This window comes from Impatiens glandulifera, chromosome 6 (assembly GCF_907164915.1).
Source record: "Impatiens glandulifera chromosome 6, dImpGla2.1, whole genome shotgun sequence".
Lineage (NCBI taxonomy): Eukaryota > Viridiplantae > Streptophyta > Magnoliopsida > Ericales > Balsaminaceae > Impatiens > Impatiens glandulifera.
The window spans coordinates 20,788,752-20,801,586 of NC_061867.1; the positions used below are offsets into that span (position 1 = coordinate 20,788,752).

The 12,835-nt window shown below is 31.1% G+C and overlaps 1 protein-coding gene and 1 non-coding gene across 2 annotated transcripts; one reads left to right on the forward strand and one right to left on the reverse strand.

The window, feature by feature from the left end:
* The first annotated feature begins 665 nt into the window (after positions 1–665).
* Positions 666–765, forward strand: LOC124944248. The gene has a single exon (XR_007099887.1). It is a non-coding gene; the product is annotated as a small nucleolar RNA Z279/snoR105/snoR108 (small nucleolar RNA).
* An 8,298-nt stretch (positions 766–9,063) lies between these two features.
* Positions 9,064–12,118, reverse strand: LOC124944086 (FT-interacting protein 3-like). Its single transcript, XM_047484548.1, has 2 exons — positions 11,943–12,118; positions 9,064–11,746 (listed from the first exon to the last, which is right to left on the reverse strand). The coding sequence occupies exon 2, from the start codon at positions 11,653–11,655 to the stop codon at positions 9,319–9,321; it is 2,337 nt and encodes a 778-aa protein (XP_047340504.1). The 5' UTR covers positions 11,656–11,746; positions 11,943–12,118; the 3' UTR covers positions 9,064–9,318.
* Between the last annotated feature and the right edge of the window lie 717 nt (positions 12,119–12,835).

Consider the following 12,835-nt stretch of genomic DNA (forward strand, 5'->3'; position numbering starts at 1 on the left):
TTTTAACTTTTAAGAATGTAGTCATGTTCAATCTTGATTTCAAAGTTAATCATCAAGTTAAAATATCACAATTCTTCTTAAAACAGATTTGACTAAATATAATAAAAAAAATCCAAGTTTCTTGGATACAATATAAATTAAACTATGTTATGAACAGTGTCGGCCCCGAGTTTTGGGCAGTGAAGTTAGAACTCATAACCAAATATAAATCTTTTGTTTATATTATAAACCACTAAACTAGATTTATTTATGTTTAAACATTACTAGAAATATCTTCTTTAATTTAATAAATTGGCTGTATAGGGGCTTGCTAGACTTATCCGGCCCTGGTTATGAATCAGACATTACTTCATGTATATTACCAAAAACAAATCTTTCATTTTACTATCCCGAAATGGGTAATCTGTCCTAGATGTGTTAAGATATGATTTTGTGGAAAATGTCAATTATCATTCATTCTAAAAACACAAATATTATTTAGTTATTTTATACTGACCATAATGGAGAGGATTGAATGAATAATGGGGGAGATGTAAAATGTCACTCAAAAAATATTTGATATATATATATCCCACATCGGATAGAAAAGCAAATTAAATAAGGTGGAGGTGTATAAATAGGAAGCTATGCATAACTATACTTTTATGATCCTTCAGGCAGTAAATGGGATATGAGGAGTGGTATAATCTTGCAATTTGCGAGAAGAGTGTCCGCCCACGCCTGGTTACGACAATTGGGCACTCTCATTTTAAACCATCTGATCCCCTATTTCTACTTCTTTCAAGGATTTATTTTATTATTTTATATATTAACACGGCCCTTCTTTAATAAATGGTTATTTGTAATTGGGCCAATATATTTTTGAAAGTTATTTGAATTTTATTTTTTTGTCCATACATCTCAACAAATTGTAACCTCCTTCAGCCTCCAAGATCTCTCGAACCTCGGCCCAAATTTCATACATGATTCTCATATTTTCTTTACCGTTTCATATTTTGACTATTTTCTACCTCTCTTGTAACAAGTAAATTTTACCTTTTAATCACGCTTATTCTAAATGCATATCTAGGAATGGAATGGCTCCCCTTAGTCACATGTAAAGGATTAGGCTTTTAATCGTGTAAGTGTACTTAGTTTAAATTTATTTAGTGTAAAATTATCATGTCTCAACAGTTACGTAGTAAAGACCGTCTTTATAGATTGGAGCGTGGGTATAGTATCGATGTCATTTTTCACGCACGCGTAACCAATTACTGGATTCCAAAGAATTCACGCACGCGTAACCAAACTACAGAAACTACGTATAAAGAGTCAAATACGTATATGTTTGATTTTAAATACGTACAGAAACTAGCAACTCTGTTGGGATGTGATACGTAGCACGAAACAAACTGTTGTTTCTAAAGACATTACTTTTTTACACTAAAAAACTCTAATGAAAGGGTACTTAACTCAAACATACTTGCTTATATGGATTCAACACTTTTGGCACATCTTTTTTGATTTGAGGTAAATTAGAGTGTCTGTTGTGTGACACCACATATACACATATTGATTTACATACTAAGATGTGCTAACGAGACTTTGTGATCTCATAATAGAGAGATGACGCGTGATGAAAGCTTAGGACACCTCGTGATCGATCCTCGTTTTCACTCATGGGTCTCCTTTCGAGAAGGGGTTCATGAGGGAGATGGGGTGAAATTCTCAATTGAGATAGTTTTTTCTTCCTAAGGTGCCTCTAGCTCCCTTAGTCGGTAGAACTTTCTCATTTACCCTTGGAAATCTTAATACAAATATTCAATCATCATCCCAAGACTTGTCGTTCAGTACTGTGCATAACAATAAATAGTGTCAAGCTTTGTAAATCTAGGCTTATGAATGATTTTGAATTTTGCTCGATTTTTTAAATTGTGAGAGAATTAATTTTAACGTGATCGAAAGTTAAAGAGAAAAACGAGACTTTATAAATGACTCTATAAGTTACTATCTTGTGTAGAATTGGGGAGAATTTGGGAGAGATTGAGATTTTAATGAGAAGTCATCGTATGTCTATTTTTTATTTTTTGTTTAATTAAACCTCGCGACTCGAGAATCGTCACCTAATTTTTATAAAGCGAGGAATGTTTTGACTTACAACATCGATTTAAGAGATTCAGTTCGGTATTTGATTAATTATATATATGTATGTACCTAATCTAAGCAAATAAGTGTTTGTCCAGATGGTGTTATGGATAAACTTTACCTGAGATGTCAGGTGATTAAGTCCTCTACTTTATTTTATTATTAATGTTTTATTTATAATATTAATACATCAATTTTAATTAATATATAAATAATTTTTTTTATTATATTATTAATGTTTTATTTATAATAATATATCAATTTTAATTAATATATAAATAAGATTTCTTTATATAAATTAAGTTTAAAGACATATATATAAAATAGTGTAACATATAATAATATTATTTATTTAAAAGTACATATGTATTATTATTTTTTATTTTTAATATAATTAATAAATATATATTATTTATAAGATAAAGATTAAAATAATAATTTATATAAATATAAGGATAAAATAGTCTTTTATATTTATTAATTTTAAATTATTTTAAAATTTTAAAAATTAATATTAAAAAACAAATTAATACAGTTATATTGTTTTAGAATATATTATTTATTCTTTCAAAACAGTTTTTTATATATTAATATTATATAATCGTCTTCTTCTTGAGTGTCTACTAACTCGATAATATATTTTTTATAACAATTTTGTGTTTTTTTCTTTCTTATTTTCATATTTTGTTTTGTTTTTATATTCTCATTAAACTAGACTAAACTAGACTGAAAAACTAAATTATACTTTAATATTTTCTTTATTTATATAATAGTCTTCATTTATATAAAACTTAATTAACTTAATTTCACGTATTTTCTTAATCTAATATTTTTTAGCTATATAATTTTAAATGTATAAATTTGTAGTTTAAATCGAATGATTTTATCACTTTTTAAATTTCATATATTTATTTTATTTTATTAAATATATTCGTGGAATCGTTCGATTAATATGTTGACTTATTACCCGTAATAGTGTAATACATATAATTTTTACAACCGATGGGAAAAAAAATCCTTAAAAGTGGAAAAAAAATTCCTGTATTCGCCTTGGTCGCAGGTGTCAGGAAAACTAGCCAAGGGTATTCAGCTCATGGTCAGATGGAACACAAGAGAGCGACATTGGAAAATAAGGTTGGATGCGTCTCTGTGGGCGGAAAACAGTACCAACAAGACAGTAGTAGGCTTCCTCGGCCGGAAACATAGCCAAACCTAGCCATACATGAAATATGGTCTATTTTCTCGGCAGGGCACGCGCACAACAGTAGAAGCGGGTCAAGCATCCGCATCCGAACGTCGGGATGCCTGAAGAAGTGCCAGAAACATTGAAGAACACTTGGTTGTTCAATAATAATCATTCTCCACATTTATAATCAATTATATTCATATTCTTATTCTCATTTTATTCTTGTTCTCATATTTAAACAAGCACTCTTAATCTTTAACATGTCAATAACAAAATTACTTAAACTCCGATGATAAGTAAATTTTATAATTTATAAAACTAAAATAACTGAATAAAATAAATAGAATTACAAAATTAAAATTATAAAGAAATAAATAATGAAAATATCCTCTTCAAATACTATAAATTAACTATTAGGTGTCATATTAGTTCTTTATTTTTTTTTTTTAAATAATTGTTACCATATTGACAAAAGAATATATTATAAAAAAGATAAATTAACAAATAATTATGAATTTTTTATTATTCAATTTTTCAAAGCTATAATATTATGGACATTTGATATTTCTCAATTTGACTTTGAAGCATAGTTTTAAAATACGCGATACGATCGACGATCCGACTGAGAAACGGTTGATTGGGCGATCCGAATTTTAACTTTAATACGATTACCTTTCGAAATGGTCAAAATTCGGTCCGGTTCAGCCCGAAAATTAAACTCGATAATTCCGGTTCAAAATGGTGTATTTCTCCTCCAGACATAGTAGAGCTACAAGGATGTTGAATTTTCTCTGTCGTTTCAGGCCAGACTGATCAACCTTGAATACGTGTGCCTCCGGTATCTCCTTCAAGTCGATTCTTGTATTGGCGAACGCAGAGGTCTCGCGGATGGAGGACACAATATTATCGATTTGTAAACTTGAGAAAGAGAAACCCGCGAAGAGGTCGATAGTGGAAAAGGGGTCGGAGATGTTGCTTCTTGGGCCGCTAAAAATGTTTGGAATTACCCATTAATTAATGTATTGGATTCTTTTGATTTTTGATGATTGCAGGTAGAGACGTAGAGTGTGAGTAGAAATGCTTAAGAAACATTAAAGAGTTATGGGGACTTTTCACTATTCTCATTTATTATAGTCAATTTATAATATTATTACACATGTCCCTTTTCTTATATATTATTCAAGTTTACTTAAAATTAGATGTTTCTATAAATTTCTAGCACCTACTTACTTCATTGGTTGTCATTTAATTTTAAATTTGGTCTGATTTTAATTTATAAAATCCCCTAATTATTAATTAGGTTGCAACTCATATAAATATGTAACTATTTCCTTTTTCTTAGTTAAGGAGACTTCATATTTGTTGGGTGTAACTTTGATAATTTTATGTTCACTTTATTTGCGGTAAATAATTATGGATATTTGTTATTTTGATTATAAAAAATATGAATATGACAAATTATTGAAGAGAATTATGGATATTTGTTATTTTAATTATAAAAAAAAATATGAATATGACAAGTTATTGACTTTAATTAGAATTTATATAATTATTTTTCATATTTTTAAATGATTATATATACAATTTATGTATTAATATATTTAAATTTATTTATTTTTAAAATTTCGGTGCCACCCGTGGTTCAACCGGTTGGATCGGTCGCACCGGTCGGACCAAGGTACGCCCAAAAATGACCAAAACGGTTTTTAAAGAACAATGTTACTTCCAATTTCCCAAACTAACATGGTTTAGCGTTCAACTTCTCAAATTAACCTACTTTGTTTATTTATTCTCAAATTAACCTAGTTTATTATTCAAACTCAATTTTTTTATTCCATTTAAAATTCATTATATATATATATATATTTTAATCATTATTTTTATAAATTTTATATATTTAAATTATTATTTGTATAAACTAAATTATTTATATTTTGATATATTAAATTATTATTTTTATAGATTTGATTATTTATATTTTGATATATAATCTAAATTATTATTATTTTTTTTAAATTTGATTATTTATATTTTAATATACAAATTTGAGAAAGAAGAAAACATTAAAGCCAGCGTATTCGAACCGAAATGGATAACCCACTACGACCATCATTTGTGAGACGTGTGATCAAGAAAGTCATACGAGACTTAATCAACGTTGTCCTGAACAAAATCGTCAATAATTTAAATAAATGATGATTGTAATCGTTTTAATGAATGGTTAATTATTATATTGTTATGATTAAGATATTTTAAATTTATTAGTATTTTTTTAATTATTTATTAAAATGCTAAAGAGAATATTTATTAACACTATATAAATAATAATTAAAATGTAAATATATATATTAAAAATATAAATAATTAAATTTATAAAAAAATAATAATTTAAATTATATATCAAAATATAAATAATCAAATTTATAAAAATAATAATTTAAATTATATATCAAAATATAAATAATTTAGTTTATACAAATAATAATTTAATATATCAAATTTATAAAAATAATAATTTAAAATAAAATTGCATTTAAATGGTAAATTAAGTTAGTTTTATAATGAATAAACAAAGTACGTTAGTTTGGAAAGTTTAGTTTGCGAGGAACCTAAAATTATAGGCAGCATAAGGCCAACACCACAAGAAGATAAAAGAAAAATATATTTTATTTCAATTATTAAATTTTTATTTTTTATTTTATTTATATATATTAATATCTTATAAATTTTTTATCAAAAATAATTATTATCCTTTCAAAATTATTAACTATCATTATTATTTTTTTTTTCTAATTTTTTAAAACCGCAATTTGAACAGGGAAATTTGACTAAATAACTTCAAAGATGAGGTTATTTGAACTGGTGGTAATTTAATAATTAAATTGCGCTCGTGGTCTTTTTATTTTTTTTTGACGAAATTGTCCTTTTCGCGAAACGCGAAGGACTTCCCGTTTCGCTAAGGACTTCCCGTTTCGCTAAGGACTTATCGTTTCGCTAAATACGTAAACATTAGTCGTCTTAGCTCAGCTGGTAGAATGTGTGGTTTTTAACCATGTGGTTGTGGGTTCGATTCCCACAAATGGTGTTTTTTATAGTTTTTTTTTTTACTTTTGCATAAATCAAATGCTCATTTGTAGAGAAATGGTTATGTTTTAATTTGATGCATAAATGAAATGGTATAGATGTTTTAATTTGATGCATAAATGAAATGGTATAAAAAATGTTTGTTATGGTTATGTTTTAATTTGATGCATAAATGAAATGGTATAGATGTTTTAATTTGATGCATAAATGAAATGGTATAGAAAATGTTTGTTATGGTTATGTTTTAATTTGATGCATAAATGAAATGGTATAGAAAATGTTTGTTATGGTTATGTTTTAATTTGATGCATAAATGAAATGGTATAGAAAATGTTTGTTATGGTTATGTTTTAATTTGATGCATAAATGAAATGGTATAGAAAATGTTTGTTTGTTTTTTTTTATTTTTGCATAAATCAAATGTTCATTTGTAGAGAAATGGTTATGTTTTAATTTGATACATAAATGAAATTGTATAGAAAGAAATGAAACAAAAGCAGCTTAAACATTCATTAACAAATATCAAAAGCAGCTTAAACATTCATTAACAAATACCAAAGAAAGTAGTTCACTTTTTACATATTATTATTTTCTTAATTAGAATTAATTTATTTATTTACTGAAGTAATCTTCAGTCCTGCCCTTGAATCCAATTTGTTCAAAGTCAATGCCAAGAACAATCTCAAGTGCCAAGTAACCAGCCCTAACATGTTTGTTTACTTGTTTATGTATATTAATATTAGAAAGAAACATAAATATATTTTAATTGCTCAGTCCCAATGCTGGAAAGAGTCCGTTGATCGCCGGAATACTGGAAGGTGCTAACCATCCGATCAACCCAAACCCAATCACGTTCAGATCTTTCCGTAGCCAATCCCTCTCGAAACTACAATCAATCAAACAAACAAATTTCAATTATACTCTTATTTTCTATACAATTTCATTTATGTATCAAATTAAAACATAATCATTTCTCTACAAATGAACATTTGATTTATGCAAAAGTAAAAAAAACAAACAAACATTTTCTATACCATTTCATTTATGCATCAAATTAAAACATAACCATAACAAACATTTTCTATACCATTTCATTTATGCATCAAATTAAAACATAACCATAACAAACATTTTCTATACCATTTCATTTATGCATCAAATTAAAACATCTATACCATTTCATTTATGCATCAAATTAAAACATAACCATAACAAACATTTTCTATACCATTTCATTTATGCATCAAATTAAAACATAACCATTTCTCTACAAATGAGCATTTGATTTATGCAAAAGTAAAAAAAAAAAACTATAAAAACACCATCTGTGGGAATCGAACCCACAACCACATGGTTAAAAGCCACACATTCTACCAGCGGAGCTAAGACAACTCATGTTTATGTATTTAGCGAAACGATAAGTCCTTAGCGAAACGGGAAGTTCTTAGCGAAACGGGAAGTCCCTTCGCGTTTCGCGAAAAGGGCAATTTCGTCAAAAAAAAATAAAAAGACCACGAGCGCAATTTAATTATTAAATTACCACCAGCTCAAATAACCTCGTCTTTGAGGTTATTTAGTCAAATTTCCCTTTGAACAAGCTCCAATCTATATATATATAATGATGCTTAATTTTTAAAGTGTCCGGATTGCCGGGTCGAGAGCTGTGGTTAATTTGGATATTTATGTGAGAGTAAATTGATACTTGGGTCGGATTGTGGGTTGACCCGTCCATAAACTTAAAACGGTTAAAAATAAATTTAAAAATGTTATTTGTAGGTTTCGAACTTGCAACCTAACAAAACAAATACAACCCTTTAACCAACTAAGCTAATAACACTTTATATTTAAGATTCAACACCAAATTTGATGAACGCGAGACATTTTAATAATAAAAGTTCAAATTTTTAACTAACTAATCTATATATATATAATGATGCTTAATTTTTAAAGTGTCCGGATTGTCGGGTCGAGAGCTGTGATTAATTTGGATATTTATGTGAGAGTAAATGGATACTTGGGTCGGATTGTGGGTTGATCCGCCCATAAACTTAAAACGGTTAAAAATAAATTTAAAAATGTTATTTGTAGGTTTCGAACTTGCAACCTAACAAAACAAGTACAACATTTAACCAAATGTGATTGAGATGTGGTTTGTCGAGGGATAATAGACCGATATCATTTGAAAGTGGTTAAAGAAATATGAATCAAATATTTAATTGGCCAAAGTGTGAGGTCACAATGCTAATTATTAAAAAATATGAATCAAATATTTGATTGACAAAGTTAAAGTGTAAAGTCACGAATGAGAGATTCATTCAGAAAAAATATGTGATGAAACATGTGAGAAAATAAGTTGTTTTATCGAAGTGAATAAAATGTGGAATAAGAGCGTTATATTTTTTATTTTAATAATTTAAAATATTGAATAAATATTATTATAATTTATTTTATTTATTTTATTTTTATCCTCATCCGTGTGCATCGCACGGAAATTTTCCTAGTTTAAAATAACTTCTTTAAATATTATATATTTTTGTTTTAAGGAATAGGTTGAGTGTCTATATAATATGCTCTTTTTAAATTATTTTTCTCTGAAATCATTCCTATATAAACAAGAAAATTCTATATCCATCAATAATTATGAGATTAAATATTATAAAAGAAGATGATGATCTAAAAGAGAGAGCTTTGATGCCATTTCAGAGTCTCAACTCAAAACCATGTCCATGGTAGGATTTACATTACACATATTACCCAGTTCCATAACAATCAAAGCATTCCAAATTCATAACAACAAAGATTGAATATTAAGATAGACTGATAGATAGATTACACACCATAAGAGAATAATAATAAGAAGAAGATCCCCAACAAACAAATTCCAGGGCCAACCAAACATTGAAGCTGATTCTATGTCTTTCCCTTCATAACATACAGTCTGTTCTCGCTGGCAACCTCCTGAAGAAATTAAGTGGAACCGAAGGCAACTTATGACGAAACCTAGGATGTCTCAAAACATAAAAACCACTCAGAAGCGCCACCACCTGAAACGGCGTCACATACAAAACAACCGCAGCAACTAAACAGAACATCACAAACAGAGCCGTCGCCCGAGGATCCCGCCAGCTCAGCAGCGACTGAAACCTCTCTCCCTGAGTCGCCAAATCCCCAACCACAGTCTGAATCCTCCCCGCAATACTCCTCAACCTATCGTACCTCATTCGAACAATATCGTTCGGACGAGAAGTCGGAAACGTATCGAATTCCTCATCAAGCTCATCCGGATGGGCATTATCAGCGCACGACAAACGTGTGTCCATGTGAGGAGGGTGCCTCGGCCTCCACCTATAGTACCAAACTCCGATCAAAAACAGGTAGAGGAAAACCGTTGGTAAAATCAGCTCGGGGTATAGAACCAGTATCAGAAACAGAACGTGAATCAGAACCGTTGTGATCGGGTTCTTCCAATTGCATATCGAATCGAACCATTTCCCAACCGCAATCAAACCGCCCAAAACCCCCATTATTCTTAGAAAATTCGCCTTGCTTCTCCTCATACTCCACATGTGGGATCCTACATCGAGCATGTACTCCACTGTCTCTTTTCTCAACGGAGGCTCGGCTCGACTAAGCCTAACCGAGACTATCTGAGTCGCCTGGTGCCTCAAACTATCGAGCTGGGATATCGTTAGCGGATGAATATAATGCATTTTTGGTAACAATGGAAGTGAATAAGTATTCATCATGTTTAGAAGTGAAGAACAAGTAAACCTAACTGCCAACTGAATCTCCCCCATCTTCTTCACTCCCGAGTTATGCAAAACCAAGAGCGGATACGCGTGCGTATAAACACGCTCTGTTTCCAACGTCGATAACCGAATCCTAACCTTCCCGATCCTCGAATCCCTCACCCCTCCTCCCCCATTCTTATCGTTAACCAAATGACAGTTATCAAACACACCTATAGTTAAAACAGTGCAAGGATCGAAAACCTCCCAAGTGTACTGCTCGTTCCACTTCGGCGTAAAGCTATCGACAATGGTTCTCGAACGAACCCATTTCTGCCCATATTTCGCAATGCAGTAAGCATCGGTTGTCGCACGCCCCCCTTCTTTCATCTTCATCGGAGATAATGCGTGAGCACTCAAAATACCCAATTCAAGAATCCCAATATTCTGCTTCCAAAGCTGCTTAGCAGTAGGTTTAAGATCACTACTGTAATGAGTCGACTCGTCGAGAACATGATAACCCCCCTCCAAACAAATCCTCATATGAATCCGACTCGAAAACTTCATCTCCTTCTTCTTCTCGCCCTCCATAATCACAACATGCTTCTCAATACTATACCATTTCGAAACAATCGGTTTATGATCCAACCTCCTATCAACATACTGCAAAGGAATCACACATCTCCCGAGAAGTTCATCCTTATTCGACCCAACTCTCTCTTCAACGCTCAAGATCAAGGCATCATCGAACGGTTCAGCCGCAACAAACATCAAATCCTCGTTCCACATTGGATTAATCGTCTTACTAGTCGAAATCCGAGTTCTCAACATCTGATTTCCAATAACAGCCTTAACAAAAACTTCAGGAAATCGAGTTTTATCAGTTGGGATTAAATCTTGAGCTTCAATTGCGTTAACCCTAAGATACCATAGCTTGGGCGATAAATAAACCTTGGATCGCATATTCGCTAAACCGTCCGAGCCTCCGACAGTCGCAGCATCAGTATGCCAAGCATCGGGAAATGCTTCATCAGCTTGAGTTCCCATCCAAACCGCCAACATCAATTCTCCATGGATTTTATTCCCGTTTTTATGCTCCAAACGATACCATTGTGGCGCCAGAGGACTATCAGGAGGAACACGTTTAGGGATCTCATGAAGATCGAACCAAACACGGCCAATGAAATCATCCTTCAATAAATCTTTATCCTTAACTATAATTTCAAGCATGGAAGCTTGAAGACGATCTTTCGAGAAAGCAAACACTTGATTCCATTCAGGATTACTCTTCTTCTCGAAATGACGAGTAGTTCCTTTGTAGTTTCCAAGCTTAACTTCCACATACGGATCGCAACTTCCAGTCATGTCTTTTGGAGGTAAATCCTTTGCTTTAACGACACGAACGTAGAGATATTGCATTTGCTCAACCAAGTCGTATGTACTGGTAAGCTTATCACCAGTAACCTTACCACCACCAAGGTGAGGTTTCGTCTCTTTTAGAGAAAAATCTTCCATCGGAGGAGGCCTCTGCATCTTTACTCAGAAATTGCAGAGATCCTTAATGTAGAGGTTAAAACAAGCTATCTCACTCTAGATCTGAGACGTCAAGACCTAAGTTCATATCCTACCAGAAAAGAAAACAAAACAAAACAAAAAAGTGCGAATAACGATAAGAAATGGAGCACATAAACATCAATTCATAGAATCCATGAAACACATTGTGAAGAACAAGTTTGTTTGTTCATTCTGTGATGAATGAGGTTCTTGTTACATGGATAATATAGAAAAAGAGGATTGAAAAGAGATGATTCAAAGATTACCTGAAGGAATGAGAAGATCCGGATGGAATCGTTCGCAGATTGGCGACGTGTTAGGTGGAAGAGTGAATGCTTTTTGTTAAGAAAGGATATGAGCTATGAGTCGATGACAGATGATAGATGGACGGTACAGTGAGAGAGAAAGAGGGGAGAAGGGATTGATTGTGTGAAAAAGGACTTTGAGATGAATATACAACCAACCTACCTTTTTCACTAAAGTCATCTACTTTATTTATCTTCATTCATTTATTGGAATCAATTATTATTTTCTAAACTATCAACTTTTTATTTTATATCTTTTTTTTAGTTTTTTATGAAATAATATTTAGAGACAATTTTTTCAAGTGATTATAATCAATAGTTCAATACTTATCTTCTTGGTTTTAGTCACACTTTGGTGAATAAATTTGTGACAATGAAAGAAAAATTAGGTATTTCAAGTAGGTTTACAAAAATTTATTAAGTGTTTTATGGGCTATCTCATACATTGAGATTGATGTATACCCTAAAAGTTGGATGACTAAATATGTTGGGTAATATATATAGGGTTGGCCAGATTTGATGGAGTGGGATTAGGGTTGAAAATGAGAGTCAAGCCGAGCTCAAGCCAACTTAAACTCAAACTCAAATTCGACACGATTAAAAATTGTTTAGCTCAATTCGAATATTTACAGGTATTTCAAGTAGGTTTACAAAAATTTATCAATTGTTTTATGGGCTATCTCATACCTTGAGATGATGTATACCCTAAAAGTTGGATGACTAAAATATGTTGGGTAATATATAGGGTTGGCCAGATTTGAGGGAGTGGGATTAGGGTTGGAAATGAGAGTTAAGTCGAGCTCAAGCCAACTCAAACTCAAATTCGACTCGATTAAAAATTGTTTAGCTCGACT

Bases quoted from the DNA above. Each gene is read 5' to 3' on its own strand.
- LOC124944086 (XM_047484548.1), bottom strand. From the start codon at position 11,655: ATGCAGAGGCCTCCTCCGATGGAAGATTTTTCTCTAAAAGAGACGAAA.